This window comes from Vitis riparia, chromosome 19 (genome assembly GCF_004353265.1).
Source record: "Vitis riparia cultivar Riparia Gloire de Montpellier isolate 1030 chromosome 19, EGFV_Vit.rip_1.0, whole genome shotgun sequence".
NCBI classification, from domain to species: Eukaryota; Viridiplantae; Streptophyta; class Magnoliopsida; order Vitales; family Vitaceae; genus Vitis; species Vitis riparia.
Genome location: NC_048449.1, coordinates 22,128,257 through 22,152,850, shown reverse-complemented (window position 1 = coordinate 22,152,850; position 24,594 = coordinate 22,128,257). Strand labels below are relative to the sequence as shown.

The 24,594-nt window shown below is 29.8% G+C and overlaps 2 protein-coding genes across 2 annotated transcripts in view; both read right to left on the bottom strand.

The window, feature by feature from the left end:
• The window catches only part of LOC117909235 (phenylalanine--tRNA ligase, chloroplastic/mitochondrial-like), a 76,588-nt gene extending 53,342 nt beyond the window's left edge, over positions 1-23,246 (bottom strand). The window contains exons 1-2 of the mRNA XM_034823184.1: positions 23,170-23,246; positions 22,563-22,639 (exon numbers count right to left, since the gene is read on the bottom strand). Of these exons, the coding sequence (XP_034679075.1) occupies positions 22,563-22,639; positions 23,170-23,239 (147 nt within the window). The 5' untranslated portion in view covers positions 23,240-23,246. The remainder of the gene's footprint in view (positions 1-22,562; positions 22,640-23,169) is intronic.
• LOC117909233 (receptor-like protein 53) lies at positions 1,625-4,731 on the bottom strand. Its single transcript, XM_034823180.1, has 2 exons — positions 4,427-4,731; positions 1,625-4,273 (listed from the first exon to the last, which is right to left on the bottom strand). The coding sequence occupies exons 1-2, from the start codon at positions 4,719-4,721 to the stop codon at positions 1,716-1,718; spliced, it is 2,853 nt and encodes a 950-aa protein (XP_034679071.1). The 5' UTR covers positions 4,722-4,731; the 3' UTR covers positions 1,625-1,715.
• Positions 23,247-24,594: the final 1,348 nt, after the last annotated feature.

Here is a 24,594-nt window from a genome sequence, read left to right as displayed (position 1 = left end):
AAAACTATAAGATTTGTTCAATTTCCATGTCATTGGTAAGCACTCATTTATTCTATGAGAAGACTGTGTTTCATTTGTGAAAATTTTGGAGGGAAGAAAAACAAAGAAATATAGAAGAAAGAAATGAAAAAAAAAAAATTATATTAATTTATTTTTCCATAAAAAAAATTTGAGGGAAAAAAAAAAATCTACATGGAATTCACTCTCTACAACAATAAAATAAATCTACAAGGAATCCAATTCACTCTACGACAATAAATCTACAAGTTTGGAGTATATATATATATATATATATATATATATATATATAATCTCTTTGCATGACATTCAAAAAGATTTAATTCACTTTCTCCAAATTTTCACATTCAAATAGGAGAAAATAATACATTTGTTTTTTTTTTTATATGAAAATTATTTTTTTAGCAAATTGTTCTCCTTTGTTTAACACTTTCGAGCAACATAGCCTTAAAATAATGCTTAGAATCCAACTCAAGATGCCAAATCATGATTGGGCTAGCATGTGCTCTCTTGTGCTAGAATCTGGGCCCAAAGAACCCACTGCACCCCCTTTGGGCCTCAACTGTCCGCCTGTTACTCACTCATTTGTTGATGATGATATGATAAACAATTTTTTAAAAGATAAAATTTATAAATTGAAATACACATTATTTTATTTTAAAATAAAAAGCTTTTATTTGACTATGAATAAGCTAAAACACACTTAATTTTTTATTTTTTTTTTAAAAGGGGGAAGTTTGAATGACAGAAGCTTTGTGTACGTATGAGATAAAAGTCAAGAGCTTGATATACGTTCATTGATATGGAACTGATTGAGTCCTCTTCCAAGAATTAAAACCAACTTTGGCCCTCAAAAGGAGCCCAACAATCCTTGAATTTCAGTCACTGATGGGCTGGCTGGAGCCCAACAGAAAAAAAAGAAAAAAGAAAAAAAAAAGGGCTCTTAAATTACTCCACCTTGCCTATAAGAGAGATTCGGGAATTCTGAAAGAAGGAATTTTCTATCTAACAAATAACTATAAATATATAATAAAAATATCATTTTTAATATAAGATCGGGAAGAGTTTGAGTTGAAGTAAAAGAAAATAACTTTTGAATGCATTTAAATCATGAGATAAGTGATAAGCAATTAACCTCTAAAATAATAACATAATCCAATTTGCGCATGAATTAATTAATGTTTTATGAATGCTTAATTAGTCTTCCATAGACAAGACTCGTAGTAAAGACCAGTTAAATGTTTCATGTTAAGATAAATGTATTATATGGAGGAGAGTTTAGTGAACATTTGTAACCTAAAATTGGAATTTGGATTTCATTAATTTACAACCCTTTCAATATCATTCTTGTAAAAAATCACCCTTTGTTCTAACAAAAATTCGTTAGTCTTTTAGTGATAAGCAATCAATTGCATCTAATTCTCTGCAAAACCTTTGAGTTCTACCTTTTCTAATTACATAACCCAACATTTAAAAATACTTTTGATCATGATATATAAATAAGTTAAATGGTAGTGATGATTTGAAAATATTGTTACTACGTATTATTCCATTTCAAGAAAGAAAAAATAAAAACAAACATTTTTACAACTTCAAAGACTCTTACTTCATTAATCACAATACATGTTATTTGTTTACATAAGAATGCAAGATTCATTAGTATCATTCACCACAAAATACAATATCATAGAAATGGCCTAACTTCTTCTTGCTCCATGCCTGCGAATGCCCCTTGTTGACCTTCTAACCTTCTTATGTCTATCTCCTTCAATCATTCTTACAAACCATTTAGGTTTTCTTGTTAAGAAGACGAGGCACCCCATAAACAATCCAACTACTAGTCCACAACCATACCCCATCAATATGACTTTCCAATCAAATCCAGTATCGGATTCCACCTCCTCTTCTTTGGGAGGTTGTGGTGCTTCATCAACTACACATTTCTTAGACAATGGAAATCCACATAATCCTATATTCCCACTATATGAATTATTTGCAAATGTATCAAATTGGTTGCCTCGAGGAATGACTCCAGTGAGATGATTTTTCGAAAGATTTAAGACTTCAAGAAATGTCAGACTTGTCAACTCCCTTGGAATTCTCCCACTGAGCTTGTTCGAAGAGAGGTCTAATGATTCAAGCACCATTAGATTGCCCAAAGATGATGGAATATGCCCTGTAAGATTGTTATGAGACAAGTTGAGTTCTCGAAGTGAACTAAGACTTCCAATGAAATCTAGAATCTCTCCTTGGAATCTATTGTTGGACAAATCAATTGTTGTGAAGGTAGACAAAATTACAAATTCAAAATCAAATCCTTTGATTGTTCCCATTATCGAATCTCGATAATAGTATTCCCCCATATATTTCAGTTTCATTTTATCCTCAGTGACATTCATCATTGCCTTGAAATTCTTCAAATACATTTCCGGTAAACTACCAGAGAAATCATTACGTGAAAGATCCATTATTCGTAACTTGGGAAATGGAGATTGGAAATTTGAACCGCTTATGTGACCATGGAACCTATTAGAACGCAAGATCAAAACTTGTAGCTCTGGAAGAGTTTCCAACCAATAAGGGAATGTATCATTTATTCTATTATTTCCAAGGTCTAAAACTTGCAACCTTCTACAATTGATCAAAGATCGTGGTAGAGGCCCTTCCAATTGATTTCCATTGAAGCCAAGATTCCTGATAAAATTGCCCTTCGAAAACGTTTCAGGAATGTTACCATGAAGTTGATTCATTCGCAAATCCAAAACAGAGAGTGACTCACTGAAGTTTCCCAAACATTGTGGAATTAAGCCACTCAAGTTGTTATTAGAGAAATCCAGAACACTAATATAACTCATTTCACAAATCAATGATGGAAGTGGTCCTTGAAGCAAGTTGGAATGAAGGTCGAGAAATAGCATATTCTTCCATGGAAATCTCTCAAACCCGGTTAGCAAGTTTTGAGAAAGATTGAAGTAAGACAGTGTCTCCGTACCCATATTCCATGCCCATTTCGGAAGTTGTCCATAAATCTTGTTGTTTGAAAGGTCCAGAAACTCCAACACCTCTTGACTGCATAAAAATCTTGGGAATTCACTTATGTTGCAAGAAGACAACAACAATGTTTCCAAGAATGGTAGCGCACAGTTGGAATGGCCGTAGTTGCTCAATGTCAGAATGTTATATGAAAGATCGAGATAGATAAGATTTTCAAGATTCATGAACATGTCTGTCTCCACAATGCCACCCAAGTTATTTGAAGAAAGTTGGAGATATGTAAGATTTACAAGTTCAAAGATGGAACTTGGAACTGGCCCATCTAACTCATTATTACTCAAATAAATGGACTCCAATGAAGGGGATTGGAAATCATCAATATGACCATTGAGTTCGTTATGACTGAGATCTAACCTTATCAATGATGGTAGACTAAACAACCAAGATGGTATTGTCCCATTCAACAAGTTATTGGACAAATGGACGTCTGATAGACTTGAAAGTTCCTTCACATGAGAAGGAATGATACCTTCTAGGTTATTGTTTGAAAGGTCTAAGAAAGAAAGTTCTGTTAGATTGTCAAGTGATGCTATGAACTGACCTCTGAAACTATTACTGGAAAGATCTAATACAATTAGCTTTCTAATCTTATTGAAAACATTTGAAATTTCACCATCAAATTGATTGCTTGAGAGGTCCAAGTGAGTGATTTGTGTGAGGTTCCCTAAGACCGAGGGAATGGACCCTGAGAAATTGCAGTGCGAGAGATCCAAACTTTCTAAAGACTTTAGACTACCTATTGAACTAGGAAGCTCCCCACTGAATTTTGTAGAAGAAAGATCCAAACTTTCTAAAGACTTTAGACTGCCTATTGAACTAGGAAGCTCCCCACTGAAATTTGTAGAAGAAAGATCCAACAACAGCATGGAATTACTCTCATTGAACTTTGGGAAATTCCCACTGAGATCATGGTTACCCTTTAACTTGAGAACCTTAAGGTTGGGCAGTTGAAGATCATCATCAGGGAATCTCCCATATAGTTGACAAGAAGAGAGATCCATAGATTTCAAAGAAGATAAATTCAGTAGGGAGATAGGCAAAATGGAAGAGACATTTATACCTCGTAGATGAAGTTTCTGCAACTTCGTTAGGTTTTGAGCAAGTGCAATGAAGCTACTTGTTTCAAGTCCTAATCCACTATAGATGGAAAGATCAAGTGAAACCAAGTTGGATAGGTGGGAGATTTCTGGAGCAATTACACCTGAAAATCCAGAGAAAGAAAGGTTGAGATGAGTCATTCTCCGGAATTGTCCAAACTTAGCTGAAATGGATGACTTATTGAAATCATTGAAAGCAAGGTTGAGCCTTCGTAGATGAGGCAAAAGGAAGAGGCTACTGTTGGAATCAATGGTACCATAGAGGCCACTGCAACTAAGGTCGAGCCCGATTACAAGGCCTGTAACCCTATTGCATGTGACACCATCCCATGAGCAACAATTAGTGCCTTCCTTCCAAGTGTCTGTCTTGGCAAAAGAAGCTAAATTGCAATCATCCGAAGAAGAAGCGGAGACATCTATGGAAAATAATTGCTTAAGTCGAAGCAAGGCAACATTCTGGTGATGAGGACACAACTTTGTAGAATTAGAGAAAGAGAAACAAATAACTGGAGAATATGAGAGAAAGAAGAGGAAGCAAAGGATTCGATACATCGTATCTTCAAAAGCTATAACAAAAATTGGCTGGTGTGTGATGAAAAAAATATAATAATAGATGACTTGAATTTATACCCAAAGGTTCCCTTATAATTTAAGTTTAAATTTTCATTATTAGAAACTTCATCGAAGTTTCCAATTCAAATGTGGGACCATTGACTTCAAATCAAAGAAAAATTTAGAGTCACTTCCACATTAAAATGACAACATGGGTTGGTTGTCCGATCAAGAGTCGAACTATTTTGCCCACTTTTAATCACAAGCTAAGATTTCATGGAAAAAGTGGGAGGACAACTAAGTAGAAAAAGGAGATCATATTTTTTATCCACCTTGGCCATAATAATTTCTCAAATGATATCCATTTAGTTTTGTCACTTTTAATTATATCTTTTACTATTAGTTAACCTTGCATCCTTCTTAATTATCTACAATTAAGTGAAAACTATGACTACTAGATTTCACAACTTATTAGCCTAAAGATAGAGTTTGGCTTTCTAACTACTATGTGAATCACTAAATTAAAAAGTTAAGCATGCCTAAAGCAATTAGAATATGAAGAATAGATGTATAGCAGAAGGTTCATTAAGGATAATTTTTTGTTTTCAGCTTAAAGTGAAAGATGGAATGGAAACCAAATATAATCTTTTTTTTTTTTTTTTAAAAAAGAAGGGAATATTTGTTTGTAAAAGTTTCTTTAATCATAAAATAGGTCCCTGCATAAGCTAAAGTAAAACTTTCATAGTTAGTAGCATCTAGGGTTAGTCTTATCTTTTAGTGAGAAATAATACGAAGTACAACCCTACATCACGAGCTAGAAGTCTTGGTCTTCTCTATAAAGCAGTTGAGTTTTTAAAGGACCAAGGTGTCTATTAAATTGAATTGGGAGGCAAAAAAAAAACATGGGATTTTTTCTTAAAAAATATTATTTTAAAAGAATATTGTTAAAAATGGTTGTTTGACAAATAAATACAAGAATACAATATTTTTTACTTTTTTTATTTTTTACATTAAATTTATCTCTTCAATATATGAGTAATTCCTACTTTTTATACTCAACTTGTCTTTTCTTTTCTTTTCTTTTCCTTTTTTTTTTAAAAAGCTTACTTTTATTATATTAAACCCATCTTTTCAAAACACAAATTCCACATAAAATCATAAACGGTCTTAATTTAAGAATTATTTTTTGAAGAACGGTTTTTAAAAAATTGTATATGGTACTTGTATCCAAATGTTGTTTCCAAGTAAAGCCATGTAAAGTTTCAAAAGGAAAAAGCATCATTGTTGAAATATTATTTCTTTTGTACTTGCACCAATATATGAATCTTATCTTAATATTTATACATGTATAGTTTTCGATTTTTCATGTTTTTCTTTGATACATATGCATATATATTCTACATGAAATAGTATTGATGAACAAATTTTTTTCTTAAATTTTGAGTCATCCATCTAAATATATTTATTGGTTAATTTTCAAATAAAATCATTTTTGTAGTGTCCAAGGAATGCACGTAGTTAAGAAATAATTGCAAAACAAAATGTGTACTTTGAAAATTTTAGATATGGGAAAATAGTATAATAGTTAAAAAGGGGTATGATAAAAGTTTTTTCAAAGATTATTTGAAAAAATAAAAATTATGTTATTTAAGAGGAAAAGTGTGTGTATGCATGTAAAGAAAAAAAAAACAGAATAACAAATCTAGACTCACATTATAAAACCATACGAAACTTCCTAATGCTATTACCCTACATAGAAATATGCACATAACTTGGAATATTGAAGAAACCAATTAGTCTTGGTCTTCATATCACAAGGGCAAAATTTTAGTCTTATCTATAAAAAGTATGGCCCAGTGGATGGACTTAGATATGTAGAAGATTTGGAATAGAGAAAGCAATTAATATTGGTTTTGGCATTCATATTGCTAGGGATAAAAGTCTGGCATTCTCCATAAAAAGTGTGGCCCATTGGATGAGGCCTACGTATTGCAAGGGGCAAAAGTTTAGTCTTCTCCATAAAAAATGTGGCCCATTGGATGACTTAGATATGCAAAAGACTTGGAATAAAGAAAGCAATTAATCTTAGTATGACTTAGATATGCAAAAGACTTGGAATAAAGACAACAATTGATCTTAGTCTTGGCTTGTGTATCACAAGGGGCAAAAGTCCAATTTTCTCCACAAAAAGTATTATTGCCCATTGGATGACTTAGATATGCAAAGATAGTAGTTTGCATTAAGCAAAGTTTTAGTCCCCATTCCGTTAGTGCTTTATTATGATGCTTAAGGTTAGTTACTTTAGCTGTTAGGAGGCTTTCTCAAATTTCCATCAATTGGATTAGTTTTGAAAGTAATCACATGACTCTAATTTTCTTCTTCTTTTTCTCTATTTTTTTAGAGTAAAATTTCTCTCCATTCAAGTCCATAGAATTACTCAATGATTACGTATACTTTTATGTATTGTAAGTTCTTATGAGGACTCCTAATTTTCGATCAAGCATCTTGATTCAAATTAATGACAAAAACTTACATTTGAGAAAGTTTAATCAATCCAAATGTTAATTTGTGTTAATTTTTTCATATTAGTTGTTTGGGTGAAGCTTTGTATTCATTGTAAAATGATTTCAACCATTAAAAAAATGATAACAAGTATACTGAAAATGGAATTAAAAAATAGCACATTAACAAAACTAGTTGTTAGGCATATAATTTTAATGAATTGGGTGTCATTTAAATACATCTTCTATTTAAAAAAAAAAAATAGTAACTCAGACTTCATAGAAACTTACTTTACAAAGGTAATAATTTTTTAAAGCTACTTAAAAAATGCTACTATGAATACATAGTGAATGTCAATAAGATTTAATGAAAAATAAAAATAAAAATAGTGTTTTTGATATCTTAATAAGGGTTTGATCTATTTTTTTTATAAAAAAAAAAATAATATTAGCACTTATATTCACAAAGTAAAAAAAAAAAAAACTTTTTACGAAATACATATAAAAAAAATTCAAATGTGTGTTCTCAAAGGATAGCATTTAACTTGTTTGTTTAGTAGATTAGGTAATAATTATAATTGTTATACAATTGAATTTTATACTTGAGAATTATATTTTAAAAATATTTTATTAAAAATAAAGATAATTTTTTTATATTGTTAAATTCTTGACTTTTAAACCCACTTTCCTTCCAATTCCTCATTATAGATAAATATGTTCATAGGTTTAATAGGTGAATTCTTGTATTTAAAGAAAAAAAAAATGAAATTCTTAAATATCCACAAACAAAGATTAAGGCACTAGCAACAAATTATCAAATTCTTAGATAACCTAGCCCAATCCAAGTTGAATAGTTGGTGCTTTGCCCCAAGCCCATTATTGGGTGGGGCCTAAGTTGGAAGAGAAAAGATATTTACACGTGGCCTACTTACACTGACTCTTTGTACTTTGCTCCTCTATTCTCACAATCGCAAATTATAATACCAACAAATAAATAATTAACATTTTAATAGTTATTCCGAAATAATATTGTTAATGCTTTTTACATAACCCCAAGATAAATATGAAAATAAAACTAAAAAATTGAAAACATTAGGATATATGGATTACATGAATTCACATTTACAAACAAAATTTTTCTTAAGTACTAAGTCATCCATCTAAATATTTTTATTGTAGCGTCCAAGGAAATAACTTCTTCACAAAAAGTATAGCTCACTATATGATTTGGTTTGCATTGAATGAGGTTTAAGTCTTCATACTCTTAGTACTAAGAAATAATTATTATGTTTAGGGTTTGTTACTTTGGCTATTGGGAGACTTTCTCAAATTTCCACCAATTGGATTAGTTCTAAAAGCAATTTCATGTCTCCAATTTTTTCTTTTTTATCTTCTATCATTTTTTAAATAAAATTTCTTTTTATTTAAGTCCATGTAATTACTTAATAATTACCTATAATTTTATGTGTTGTAAGTTCTTCATAAACTCCCAATTTTCCAATAAGGTGTTTCAATTCAAATTAATGATGAAAACTTATATTTCAAAAAGTTTAATTCAAATGTTAAATTGTGTTTGTATGAACATGAAAGAGGAGAGTATTACCATTCTATTGTGCTTTCATCAATTTTAGGCGATATCTAGACTTATTCAATTTATAATTTTTCATATTCATTGTTTAGATGAAGCTTTGTTGAATGTGTCATTTTTAAATGATTCTAACCATAAAAATATATGATAAGTATATCGAAAGTTCAATTAAAAAATAGTGCATTTACAAAACTAGTTAAGAGGCATACAATTTTAATGTGTCATTGATAAATGTATCTTCTATTTTTAAAAATAGAAAAATTAGTAACTCCTGTATATTTTGTAGACTTACTAGACACTTATTATAAGAAAATGTAATAATTTTTAAAGTTCTTTAAATGTGAGTATTAATAAGTAGTGAGTGTCGATAAGATTTAATGAATAATAAAAATAAAAATATTGTTTTCAATATCTTAATAAGGGTTTAATTTTTTTTTAAAAAAAAGAAAATTTAAATAACATTGAGCCTTTTATTAACAAAGTGAATATATATATATATATATTATCAAATGCCTATACAAAATTCAAACATATGTTTTCACAGGATAGCATGTTACTTATTTGTTTAGTAGAAGTATCTATGAAGGTAATAACAATTGTTATGCAATTGAAATGATGTGGGTTGGTTGTCCGATCAAGAGTCGAACTATTTTGCCCATTTTTAATCACAAGCTAAGATGTCATGGAAAGAGTGGGAGGGCAACCAAGTAGAAAAAGGAGATCATATTTCTTATCCACCTTGGCCACAATAATTTATCAAATGATATCCATTTAGTTTTGTCACTTTCAATTATATCTTTTACTATTAGTTAACCTTGCATCCTTCTTAATTATCTACAATTAAGTGAAAACTATGACTACTAGATTTCACAACTTATCAGCCTAAAGATAGAGTTTGGCTTTCTAACTACTATGTGAATCACTAAATCAGAAAGTTAAGCATGCCCAGAGCAATTAGAATATGAAGAATAGATGTATAGCATAAGGTTCATTAAGGATAATTTTCTTTTTTCAGCTTTAAGTGAAAGATGGAATGGAAACCAAATATAATCTTCTTTTTTTTTAAAAAAAAAAAAGAAGGGAATATTTGTTTGTAAAAGTTTCTTTCATCATAAAATAGGTCCCTGCATAAGCTAAAGTAAAACTTTCATAGTTATTAACATCTAGGGTTAGTCTTATCTTTTAATGAGAAATAATACGACGTACAACCCTACATCATGAGCTAGAAGTCTTGGTCTACTCTATAAAGCAGTTGAGTTTTAAAGGACGAAGGTTTCTATTAGATTGAATTGGGAGGCAAAAAAAAACATGGGATTTTTTCTTAAAAAATGTCATTTTAAAATAATAATGTTAAAAATGGTTGTTTGACAAATATATACAAGAGTACAATATTTTTTAGTTTTTTAGTTTTTTACTTTAAATTTATCTTTTCAATATATGAGTAATTCCTACTCTTTATATATACTCAACTTGTCTTTTCTATTATTTTTTTTAAAAGCTTACTTTTATTATATTAAACCCATCTTTTCAAAACACAAATTCCACATAAAATCATAAACGGTCTTAATTTAAGAATTATTTTTTGAAGAACGGTTTTTAAAAAATTGTATATGGTACTTGTATCCAAATGTTGTTTCCAAGTAAAGCCATGTAAAGTTTCAAAGGGAAAAAACATTATTGTTGAAATATTGTTTCTTTTGTACTTGCACCAATATATGAATCTTATCTTAATATTTATACATGTATAGTTTTCGATTTTTCATGTTTTTCTTTGATACATATGCATATATATTCTACATGAAATAGTATTGATGAACAAATTTTTTTCTTAAATTTTGAGTCATCCATCTAAATATATTTATTGGTTAATTTTCAAATAAAATCATTTTTGTAATGTCCAAGGAATGTACGTAGTTAAGAAATAATTGCAAAACAAAATGTGTACTTTGAAAATTTTAGATATGGGAAAATAGTATAATAGTTAAAAAGGGGTATGATAAAAGTTTTTTCAAAGATTATTTGAAAAAATAAAAATTATGTTATTTAAGAGGAAAAGTGTGCGTATGCATGTAAAGAAAAAAAAACAGAATAACAAATCTAGACTCACATTATAAAACCATACGAAACTTCCTTATGTTATTACCCTACATAGAAGTATGCACATAACTTGGAATATTGAAAAAACCAATTAGTCTTGGTCTTCATATCACAAGGGCAAAAGTTTAGTCTTATCTATAAAAAGTATGGCCCATTGGATGGACTTAGATATGCAGAAGACTTGGAATAGAGAAAGCAATTAATATTGGTTTTGGCATTCATATTGCTAGGGACAAAAGTCTGGCATTCTCCATAAAAAGTGTGGCCCATTGGATGAGGCATACGTACCGCAAGGGGCAAAAGTTTAGTCTTCTCCATAAAAAGTGTGGCCCATTGGATACTTAGATATGCAAAAGACTTGGAATAAAGAAAGCAATTAATCTTAGTATGACTTAGATATGCAAAAGACTTGGAATAAAGAGAGCAATTAATCTTAGTCTTGGCTTGTGTATCGTAAGGGGCAAAAGTCCAATTTTCTCCACAAAAAGCATTATTGCCCATTGGATGACTTAGATATGCAAAGATAGTAGTTTGCATCAAGCGAAGTTTCGGTCCTTATTCCCTTAGTGCTTTATTATGATGTTTAGGGTTAGTTACTTTAGTTGTTAGGAGGCTTTCTCAAATTTCCATCAATTGGATTAGTTTTGAAAGTAATCACATGACTTTAATTTTTTTTTTTTCTCTATTTTTTTTAGAATAAAATTTCTCTCCATTCAAGTCCATAGAATTACTCAATGATTACCTATAATTTTATGTATTGTAAGTTCTTATGAGGACTCCCAATTTTTTTATCAAGCATCTTGATTCAAATTAATGACAAAAACTTACATTTGAGAAAGTTTAATCAATCCAAATGTTAATTTGTGTTAATTTTTTCATATTTGTTGTTTGGGTGAAGCTTTGTATTCATTGTTAAATGATTTCAACCATTAAAAAAATGATAACAAATATACTGAAAATGGAATTAAAAAATAGCACATTGACAAAACTAGTTGTGAGGCATATAATTTTAATGAATTGGGTGTCATTTAAATACATCTTCTATTTTAAAAAAAAAAAAAAAATAGTAACTCAGACTTCATAGAAACTTACTTTACAAAGGTAATAATTTTTTAAAGCTACTTAAAAAATGCTACAATGAATACATAGTGAATGTCAATAAGATTTAATGAAAAATAAAAATAAAAATAGTGTTTTTGATATCTTAATAAGGGTTTGATCTATTTTTTTTATAAAAAAAAAATAATATTAGCACTTATATTAACAAAGTAAAAAAAAAAACTTTTTAGAAATACATATAAAAAAAAATTCAAATGTGTGTTCTCAAAGGATAGCATTTAACTTGTTTGTTTAGTAGATTAGGTAATAATTATCATTGTTATTCAATTGAATTTTATACTTGAGAATTATATTTTAAAAATATTTTTATTAAAAATAAAGTGTGGACCCCGCATTTCAGCTCAATGTGTTTCCCACTCGAATGGTGAGCTCAATTTTTAATTTTGAAAAATGATTTTTATTGAATGACTTGGAGTCACCACTTATTTTTGTTTTATTTTTAAAGGGGAAAACAAAATAAGAAAGAAAAACCCTAAGTATAACTCCATGTTTTGGAAAACTGTGAAAAACCGGATCGGGCTCGGAGGTCAGGTTACTTATCGAAAAGGTACGGTATGGACCGTAGCACCCCTCTAAGTCCCTGAAGTCAGGTCTCTACTAATAAAATGAAGCAGACGCAGTAGTCAACAAGAAAATCGATGGATACTCACGTCAATCAGGCATATATGAGAATCAGAATATGTATAAAGAATGATCAGAATGAGCGAATGCGTACTTGGGCCATGAGCCGCAATGTGCTATCATAAATGGGGTTAGTGACGAACATAGAATGGTTATATGCATATTAAGGAACAACATAAATCAATCACGCATGGTAATCAAATCAATCAATCAATCAGTCAGTCAGTCATAAAATCACGTATGTGGGGCCTCCCACCAAAACTTGACTTATTTTGACATTAATCAATCTCACAAATTCCATTATTTTAGAATTATGAAAAAATTATCATTCTTGCTTATGTGAAGTCGAGAGGAACAATAGGTTACTTGAAAATCAGAGTGAACTAAAAATAGCTTGAGAGAAAACAAGATTTTTGACATTTATTAGAAAATTGGAGTCTCGAGAAGTTTTTGAAAATTTGAGTATTGGGAATTAAATTTAAGAAGTGGAATTTTAGAAAGTAAATTTGATGGATATTGGGATTTTGAAAATTAAATTTAGGAACTAGAATGTTGAAAATTAAATTTTGAAAGAAATCAGAATTTCGAAAATTATTTAAAAGTGGAATAAACAAATAAATAAAATGACAGTAACAGTGGTGAAAATAATAATGATTGAGTAAATAAATGTAAAATATTGGAATTTTTAAAATTAGAAATTAAATTCGAAAGTCAGAAATTTTAAAGAATGGTTTAAAATGGAATTTTAAAATAAATAAATAAAATAATAATGATTAAATAAATTAATGTGAATATTGGAATTTTAGAATTAGAAATTAAATTCGAAAATCGGAAATTTTAAAGAATTGTTTAAAATGGAATTTTAAAATAAATAGATAAACAATAATGATTAAATAAATTAATGTGAATATGAGAATTTTCGAGATTAGGAATTTAATTTGTAAATCAGAAGTTTTAAAGAATTTGATTTAAAATGGAATTTTAAAATAAATAAATAAATAATGATCAAATAAATTAATGCGGATATTGGAATTTTTGGAATTAGAAATTAAATTCGAAAGTCAGAAATTTTAAAGAATTGTTTAAAATGGAATTTTAAAATAAATAAATGAATAATAATGATTAAATAAATTAATGCGAATATTGGAATTTTTTGAATTAGAAATTAAATTCGAAAGTCAGAAATTTTAAAGAATTGTTTAAAATGGAATTTTAAAATAAATAAATAAAATAATAATGATTAAATAAATTAATGTGAATATTGGAATTTTAGAATTAGAAATTAAATTCGAAAGTCGGAAATTTTAAAGAATTGTTTAAAATGGAATTTTAAAATAAATAGATAAATAATAATGATTAAATAAATTAATGCGGATATTGGAATTTTTGGAATTAAAAATTGACTTTAGAAAACGGAATTTTGAGAAATGGTTTAAATTAAAATTTTTTTTTATTAATTTTTTTTAAATAAGTAAATAAATGGAGTAATAATATTAACGAAAAATTATAATTGAAAATCGGTTTCAAAGTATTGTTTGAGAATGGTATTTCGGAAAAACTGAATTTTGAAGAAAATTATTTTTGGCATGAAATTTTAAATATATATAAAAATGAATACATAAATAAACTTGGAAGGGTGTCACGTGGCCTTAACAGAAGATGGCCAACTTTTCCATGAACTTCAACTGATCCATTACTAGAAATAAATCTTGATGCCACGTTAGCACAATCCTCATTGGAAGCCAAATATTAAATTATATATATTATTCTCCCCATCATCAAGTACACCCATGTCATTTGAAACAAGGGGGGCACCAGTTATCTTCTCAATGAGCAACCTGCCGCCACCTCCATTAGTGGATATGGTGGGCATGAAGGTGATCTGGTGCATAGAATGAAGAAGATGGGTTTGGACGAATATGGGAATGTGGTTTAGAGAGAGAAAGGGTGGTGGTGGGAGAAATGAGTAGGTGTGACACGGTCATGCATGGGAGGGATTAAACGTGAGAGGGAATAAGCATGTGGGAAGTGGGAAGGGCGAGCAGTGGTGCAGCTACGTAGGACCATGCATGGCCATGCATGCATCTGGGAAGGGGGTAGGAAAAGGAGTGTACCAGGGAATGTATGGGAACCTAAGCAGAGGGATGTTGGGGGAAAATGGGTTAGATAGATATGGGTAGAGAAGTAGAGAGAGAAAACGGGAATGAATGATTGGAGGATGATGAGCTGGTTATGGCGTTTCGGGAAGGGATGGTTCAGCCAAATCCATATACTCAGGCATGAGCAACCCAGTGCAGAAGCATGAGACTACACCAAAATGCATTATTGGAGAGCTAGCATGAAAGAGCCTAATGAAAATGTGTCGAGTGACTTCTCAGTGCCAACGGGAAGCAACCCACAAAGCTGTGTCAAGGCCTCTGCCTACCTCCTCTCTTCACTGTTTGTCTCCAGAGTGTGTTCAGATTCAACAATTTTAATATGTCATTGGTAAATATATCTTTTGTTTCTAAAAATAGAAAAATTAGTAACTCCTGTATTTTGTAACCTTGCTAGACACTTATTATAAAAAAAGGGTAATAATTTTTAAAATTATTTAAATATGAGTATTAATAAATAGTGTGTGTCGATAAGATTTAATGAATAATAAAAATAAAAATATTGTTTTCAATATCTCAATAAGGGTTTAATTTATTTTTTTTAAAAAAAAAATTTAAATAACATTGAAGCTTATATTAACAAAGTGAATATATATATATACAAAATTCAAACATATGTTTTCATAGGATAGCATTTTACTTGTTTGTTTAGTAGAAGTATCTATGAAGGTAATAACGCCACTTTCATTTAATGATTTTTATATAAACCCCAAGATGAGTATGAAAATAAAACTAAAACACTGATAATATTTCTAATGTATTTTTTTTTTCAATCTTTGAACTAACCTTGTTACTTTTTGTTTTGTTTTTTTTAATATAACTAAAGAAATAAACCTTTTTGTTATAATATTTTTTCTATTACCTATTTTCAAAATATTGTATTTTTTTTAATATGCCTCAATAAAGGAAAAAAAATAATTATTTATTGGATTTTTCTATAATTTATTTTTAAAAATTACCCTTTTAATGTTTCTAAACTTTTGCTTCCATAATCATTCTTGAAGAAATCCACAAAATTTTTGTAATGTATTTCCAAATGTTCGTAACTTTGCTTCAAGGGAATTAAATGGGAAAAGGGAAGAATCGATTTGGAATTGCAGGGATTTTTAGAAGGAAAGAATTTTATTAGGAAGATTGTTATTATTTTCTTTTCCATGATATTAACTTGTTAGAAAGATTGTTATTATTCTACTTTATTTGGAATCAAGGAATTAAATGGAAAAAGGGAAGAATGGATTTGGAATAGTGGAGGTTTTTAGAAGGAAAGAATTTTAAAGGATTTGGTAGACAACTTTTTTAGAATTTTAAAGAATTTTAAATGGAAAGTTTTGTTAAAGGTAACTTTTTTTTTTCCACATATACCATTTTTAATAAAGAACTTTCTCTAACTTCTTTTCAACACGAACCTAAATTCTAGTTAATTAAGACTGTGAATCACATACGAAATACAATGAAAGATGAAATTCAATCATCTTATGACAATTTTCAAATAAGATTTATAACTTTCATTTTTTTTTATAAAGAAATATATATTTTAAAATATATTTTTTAAAAAACCATTTCAATTAAATATTTTTTACTTTTAAATTTTAATAAGAATTTTTATTTAAAAAAATTGAGTTGTGAATTTCACATTGAAACATTGAATATAATAAAATCATTTTATATAACGCACTTTTGGTGAAAAAATCATTTTATAATTTATTATTTAAAGAAATTATTTTGTTTTAAAATATAAGAAGAATATGAAAAATAATTTAGTATGAAAAAAAATAAAAGAAATGAAAAGAAAAAAAAAAGTTTACGTGGGGTGGGGGGTTAGGTGGGTAGAGATGAAAAGGAAAATAAAAATAAAATAAAAAGAAAGCTAAAATGTGGGGTGGGGGTCGGCAAAAAAAAAAAGAAAAGAAAAAAGAAAATAAAAAAATGGTGCAATTGGACGTGAGGTTGGGGAAGAGAAAAGGGAAGGAGGAGAGATGAGAGATGAAAGAGAGGGGGGAAATAACAAGGGAGGGTAGTTTAGAAATGTAAAATGTCGCATTAGTAAAAATGGTATTACGAATAGCAATTGAGTTTTTAATTTATGAGATTTGAATTTTATTAAAGTAAATTTTCTCTTTTTCGATGTTGCCCTGTTACTCTTACCTCTTCTCTTTAAATTTAAATTAATACATATATTTTTGTCTTTTTCACTCTCTTTTCTTTACATACTATTCATTTCATCTTTTTTCTCTTTTTTGAACTTTAATGGACTTTTTAAAGGTGGAATCTTCTAAAATAAATTATTTTAAATATGAATGGGAATTCTTTTATTTCTATTTTCAATATTATAGATGCTCACATAGAATACAAGAAGAAAAAAAGAATTTGTTACAATAAGTAATGTATTTCTTTAATATTTTTATTAGAATAAATAATTCTCTAACTTGAGTGAATTCTCAATTTTAATTAATTTCACTTATATCATTGTAGTTATATATCTTTTTTTTTTTTTTTATCATTTATGTCATGTTATTTTAGTTATTTCTCTATTTTTATAATTATTAATAGAGGAGTAAAGGGATTTAAACGAAAACAAATATTCTTTTATGATAATAATCTTTTAATTTTTTAAAACTAGTGTAAGTTACTTTGCATTTTAAGTGAATTAAAAAGCCAATTCTAAGATAATTTAGATCATGCTGGAGGGAATTTTAAATTTAATGTTGAGAAGTGATTTTAAATCATTGAATTTGATTGTTTCTGTAATTTTTATATAAATGACATTCTTAATTAATTTTGTTATGATAAATTTATTTACTTTTATAATTAAATTTATAATTAGGTTGATTTTAGTTAAGAAGAATTAATATTTAGATCATTCATATTTATGTTGTAGCATGGTCAAACTAGTACACCAAAGTTATTTATTCTCATTATAATACCAGACCCGAGAGAATTGTTTTCATTTCAATTCCTTCTCATACCAATCATGATCACCAAGAGACTGAAATCTAATTTTAGAATTCTTTTCCTTTGGGATTTGGTTCCAAACATAACTTTTGAACTATCTTTGTGAAAAATAATATTTACATCAATATATAATCATTAGTCATCCTAATTAAAGTATTAAATATAAACTCTAATGTAATCAAATATAAAAATTTTACTTTTTTGAAATAAGACACTTAAATGCATAAAATAAATTACAAGGAAAATAAACATCACAACTCATATCCATGATGGTACTACAAATAATATCCATACATTTCAAATATCTACTCTAAATTATATACAACAGCATTGAACCTAATTCATTCCTCAAAGACTCATATCCACTAGCCTTTCATGAGTTCCATCAAAAAGGATGGTACAACATATAGAATAGCTTGTCTTCAAGTTGTTCAAAACACTCTTATTCAATTGGCTCACACTCCTTCAAGTTGAGGAGGGTGTATCTCACATCCTTTTATTAGACATGGATTACTTGAGTTGATCTTGAGATCAAGTGTTGTTTCTGTATAAAATTTATTTAAAAAATACAACTCCTTCAGAAATTAAGAAAACATGGTTTTTGTGCAGTGGTAAAAAAATTGAAATGTCTTAGCCATTTTTACAGGAATGAAAGTCATGTTTCCTGAAGTAACTCTATCATTAGTGTTGTAGGTGCTTCTTCTACCTTTGCGATAGGCTCCATTTTGAACACTATGAGACATTGATGAGTCCGAGTCTCACACAAAAAAGTAAAAAACTCCATTCAAATCATGAAAAGTATGGAGTAAAGCAAAAATATTAGGAAAAATCTCAAATTTTCTTTTTTATATTACAATGAAATTATGACGAAAATAAATTACAAAAACTCTAATCAACTTTCTTGTGATAAGAAAATAAAATTGCATAAAAAGGCTCCTAACAAAAAAGATGCAAAACAATTTTTTTTTTAAAGTATACATGATGTATAGAATTATATAATAAGGCAAAGCCACACAAAGGGTGGAAAACATGCATTCAAAGTTCTTGTTTTAGCTTCAATTCAACTCTTATATATGGTGTCGATATGTTATTTCCTAGTATATTATTTAGTATACTTGTAACTTCATTTTGTTGTATCCAAGCAATAAACATAATTTTAACCCTCTTTGTGCTCATCAAGAGACTTTCTAATATTTTAATGCCTTAAGGGGATATGACTATAATTATTATGTTTTAGTATCAATTTGTATTTTTGATAAATTCATTATCATGTAGAAAAGTGAGGTTTGCCAGAGGAAAAAGGAGGAGAATTCCATAATCCTTGGGTGCATTTGCTTATGTTTTTTTGTTGTATCTCTCCTCAAGGTGTGTCTCAACTCAAATGTACATCTTTATATGTTTATTAATTGTCATTCTAGTGTTCTTTTATGATTCCATATGCAAATCTTGTTGTCTTTGGTAATTCCATATATATCAAGTACACTATTAATATTATCGACCTTTGTTTTGAATAAGTAAGAAACCAAAAATTGAAAAGTAGGATAAGAAACTGAGTTTCACTTAACCACACAGAAAGATCCTAACTTTGCTCTTGTTCTACATGCAGAATTTAGGTGATAAAGTTTTTAGAATCTTGTATTTGTTTTTATTGCAATGAATTATGAATGTGTTTTTTTTTCTAAATTTTGAAGTAACAGCAATGTATTATGGTTGGAACGTCAAACATTATTTTATTTTTTCAGTCTTTATATTATATTGTCATAAAACCAAATATATTATGAAATTTTCAATCATCTTAAGTTTCTTTGTGTGGTCTTTATAATATATTACCATTAAATTAGATATATTATGAAAATTTCAATCAACTTAAGTGTGTTGAAGGTAAAACATATATAGAATCTAAATGATAGTGATGCTATTTAATATTTTAATCTCTTTCATTTTGATGTGAATAGTAATGTCAATGTGTACACCCATATTGTAAAAAACCTATCTGTGAGGTTTAATGCATGCTCTAAACATCTTTTTCAACAACATATATGTGCACATTTTGCAATGGCAAAGAATTCTTTGCAGTGGCCCTTAGCAAATTGGCATACACTCTTTCTTCTATTGCAGTACAAGTTGTTGGATTTGACTCGTTCAATAGACCTTATCCTTCTTGCAAAGATTTTAGCACTATATGTGTTGCTTTGGTGCCTAGAAATTCGGGAGAATATGGTGATTTTTTACATGATTGATATTGCTTCAAAGGGACTCGGCTTTGCTTACCCAAAACATCATTTCATGAGCAAGTAATATTGGAACTTCATGCTGGAGAAACAACTGGTCATTTTGGAAGAGATGAAACCATTACAATGGTGGAAAATCATTTTTATTGACCAAGTCTGAAAAAATATGTGGCTAAGAATGTCTCCAGACATCAAACCTGCAAATTATCAAAGAGGCAAAGGAAGAATATAGGTCTATACATGCCACTTCTGTGCCACATGAGCCATGGCTAGACCTGTGCATGGATTTTGTCCCTGGTTTTCCAAAACTATCAGAGACATGATTGTATACTTGTAGCGATAAATCATTACTCCAAGATGGTACAATTTATCCCACGCTTAAGGACTAAAGATGTTGCCTGATTGTTAAACTCTTCTTCAAGGAATACCTATTAAAAAAAAAAAAAAAACTCTTCTTCAAGGAAATTGTTCGCCTTCATGATTTTCCTAAATTGGATGGTAGGTCCATGAGTTACTTCTGGTGAACTTTATGGAAAATACCGAATGCCAAACTAAAGTTTTCTTTTTCTTTTCACCCTAAAAAAAATGGCCAAATAGAAGTTGTTAATTGAAGCTTGGATCATTTACTTCACTGCCTAGCTAGAGATCAGATCAATGGCCAAATTTGCAAATAATAGCTCCCTGAACAGGTCTATTGGTCACAGTCCTTTTGAGATTGTGACTGAATCGCTTCCTAGAAAGCCTATGGATTTGGTTCCTTTACCAATGGATGCATGACCTATCATTGAAGCTGATGCTTTTAGTGAGCATACAGATGACATACAACATCATGTTCAATGAAAATTGTTTTCATCAATGAAATTATAAGTCATATGAATACATGTTTTTCCAGCTTGCCTATCAAATAAATAAATAAGTCATACGATGATGTGAAAATAAAATTTGCTCAACTTATTGAAGGTGATATGGTTATTGTGTGAATAAGGCCTGAACAATATCCTAGAGGTGCCTATAAGAAACTCCACTCAAAGAATGTTGGTCCCTATAAAATTCTCAGGAAAACAAGTCCCAACGCTTATGTACTTGACTTGCCAGAAAATATGAGCATTAATAAGATCTCTAATATTAAAGACCGCACCCTTTATCCTAATCCTAAAGCTGCTACATCAATTAATGGTCCAAATGGTCATCTTCTACCAGCCCCTTGATTGAAAGAGAAGATTGAAAAGTTGTTGGTCACTAAATTGTTTCAACCAAAAGAGGAGGTTATCAAAAGTATCTTGTGGAATGGAGAGAAAGGCCACTTTGAGATTGTATGTGGATCACAAGCAATGAATTTCAGCAGTTGAATTGTGATCTTTATGAGAAACTCCATGCCTTTAACTTGTCAAGGTTGAGTTTTCCGAAGGGCGGGGGGTAAGTATTGGAGTGTTCTTATTTCCAAAGTCATTAATGCTTTATATTTCCTAGTGCCCTTTAATTTTTATTTATCAGTTCAAGTTTCTGATTTCTCAGCTTAATTATTACTGTGATTGGTTCCAAAGAGTGTTAGGGGTCTTAAGAGTCTTAGGGGTCTTAGGGTTGTAGTTTCCAAAGCTGATCACTCTATCTTCTACAAGGATCAATGAATGAAAACACAAAACCTTCCAGCTTTCAATGTTTCATTTTTGTGTGATGAAAACGAAACCTATATGTGAAGCCTAAGGTTTTTGGAAGTAATTCTAGACTCCCATCATTTTTTTTTGGTACTTTTCTGTTCTGCATCAGTTAGGGCATGAAGCACAATGCATCAAATATGTAAGAGCAACTAAAGTGTACACATCATTCACTACAAGGAAAAGGGAAAGGAAAACATTCAATCCATAAAAGTGTTGCCAGCATTCCATCTGCTGGCAAATAGTCATTGTCATGTTGCCATCTGACATGGACATGAGTTCTGGAAAAAGATACTACTCAAAGCAAGAATTTTTTAATTAGAGTGTGGAACATCAGTGTTTGTGTATGCCCACTAGCTTGTGTGTATATATGTTTATGAATTTCTCCTTCAATAGTGACACTAAAAAATGCTGCCATAAAATAAAATACAAAAATGTCTTGAAGTCATAAATATACATTGAAGAAAGCAATGCCTTCATAATAGGTCCTGTAAGTCCAAAATAAAAGGACATAATGCATCTTCTTTTTCACATTTGGCAACGACAAAGAGCCCCACACCCCTCCCCACAACAGAGGGGTAAGAAGAACAAAGAAACTAAAAGAGAAAAAAAGGGAGACAACTAATTTTGTTTCTACTTTTATATTATTTTATCATCAACATTACTGTTATTATAAGCATTGGAATATCATCAGTCTATGAATCTTAGTGTCTTTAAAAACAGATGAAAGCCACACATGCCAGCAATGGAATAAACTGAAGTTCACATTTTTTAAATGATTTTTACCCTTCCTTGCAAAAGGTAAAAACAGAAAAATGAAATGGAGCCTGTTTCTACTAAAATTAGTTCAAAAACAAAGTTTTAAAGAAATTCGAAATATATAGTGCTAAAATGCAACCACCAGCCAGATCAAAAGCATAACTGAAAATATATCTCAAGTTCAAATGATGGGTTGGTGAAAGGGAAATATGTATCAATCCAGCGCATTTCCACATTACCTGCAAATTTCAACAGATTTAGCCCACACAGATTCTATACAGTATATGGTAAACCCAAGATGAAAACTAACTTTCTGATAGATTTCAGAAATTTCAAGAATAATAGCACTCTTAAATGTTTCCTTACGTAATTTATCAATGATTCTTAACAAGTACCTTGAGAATCACAAATAATTCCCTATATTATTCTGGACTATCTTGATTTGACTTCTAAATGACCAACCTGTACCGCTTTTGCATAACATGAATTGCTTTCCCACTTTTGAGTTGCTTCTTTAGCACCTCTTTTCAATACACATATTACTTACTGATCAAAAAAAAAAAAAAATGAATTGCTTTCCTCACTTAAATTTATTATTTTATTATTTTATTATTTCATTATTTTTCCCCCCTTTTACTTGCAGTATTTTCCCAGATTTTGAAATTATTCGACCTGATAAATGATTCCTTAACTCATATTTCTCACTGCAGCATCAACTGATAGCATTAAGTTTGCATCTGATTAAGACAATCTCCTGATCTAAGTTTACCAAACAAGTGCTGCACCAAACCCTCAAGACATTTCTTTAAATCCTCAGCCGCATAAGACGTGCCATCCATTCCAGATGTCTCCAATCACCTGGAAAGAGACACGAACACCTTCCATCTGCATGATAAGTTATTGAACTGAAGAAAACATTAAGAAACTTGTTAATAGAAAACAATCATTGATAAAATCAGAGATAAGAAACCTGATGAAAACAAGGTAGTGAGTTGAATCAATGGAATCTCTAGGATAAACATCTCCAGTCACAAGGAAATGAGTGTGTCCCCTCCTCAATAGCTCTGCTTGATGAGCACTAGTGTGGCACCTCAAGACAGTTTGAGAGTCAATGTAGTATGTATCATTGTAACTTCTACTGACGTGACAGGAGGAACCAAGACATCATCAAAATTCTGCAAGAAGTTGACTTTCTAGCATAAGAATTCATAGAAATATGGATAAGAATCTTGGAAGCAGACATTGACCAAAACTTCCATGCCTTATAAATAGGATCTATCTGGAGGATTTAGTAGGCTGTTTGTTGAAACTTAAATATCCAATCTTAATAAGGGAGAAACGGTGATGGCCAAGAGAATCGATTAAAAATAGAAGCACAACCATGAAGAACATTAACAAACAAGCTTTAAATCCAATAACTATTAGTTATTAGTTTGAATATGCTTGTGTAAAGAGAAAGAGGAAACCAATGACCATTTTATAGAGTGGCCATATGTCTAGTTAGGAGAACGGTTTTTTGTCTTCTTTGCCTAGTTTCTTGGGCAATCTGTTTGTATACTTCATGTGTACTGTTTTCGCCACTTCTAGGCGCTTCTAATACAAGCTCTTATTTACCTATCAAAAAAAGAATTAGTTTGAGTGTTAGCATGGTAATAACCATTGAAGCCATAAACTTTAAGCCATTGAAAGTCAACATAAGCAAGCGAATGGCTGTGTTGACTGACCTGGTATTATATGCATTAAGAGCAAGAGTTAATGCAGGGCATTCTATTCTGGATAAGCCTGAAGACTCGTGACACAAACTTTCAATTTTGAATGTTTATTTTGAAAAATAGATAAAATAATTAAAATTAGTTAATAATTTTGGAGATATAGATACAGAAATGCATAACCGAACTCCAAATTCCAGACCAAAATGCAGCTCATTATCCAGTCATGCCATCACAAAACACCTCAAAGCTTCATGGCTTATGGAAAGACTCTTTGATGCACACATCACAACCTGGATTCAGATTAGACCTCAACACACTACTGCAAAATCTCTAGTCAGATTTGTGATCTCAAGTCAAGCCAAAGTTGATGCTAATTTGTTTTCCTCCTACTTTGCCAAAGAATCGACCTCCAAAGAGGTACGGAGCAAAAATACCTACCATGCCATATTCTAGATATCTCAGCAAAGAGAAAATAAAGAACC

Bases quoted from the DNA above. Each gene is read 5' to 3' on its own strand.
- LOC117909233 (XM_034823180.1), bottom strand. From the start codon at position 4,721: ATGTATCGAATCCTTTGCTTCCTCTTCTTTCTCTCATATTCTCCAGTT. The intron at 4,274-4,426 runs GTACCATTGATT...CTGGATTTTCAG, and splicing joins TAGTTGCAGTGGCCTCTATG to GTGTAATTGCTCCAGAAATC.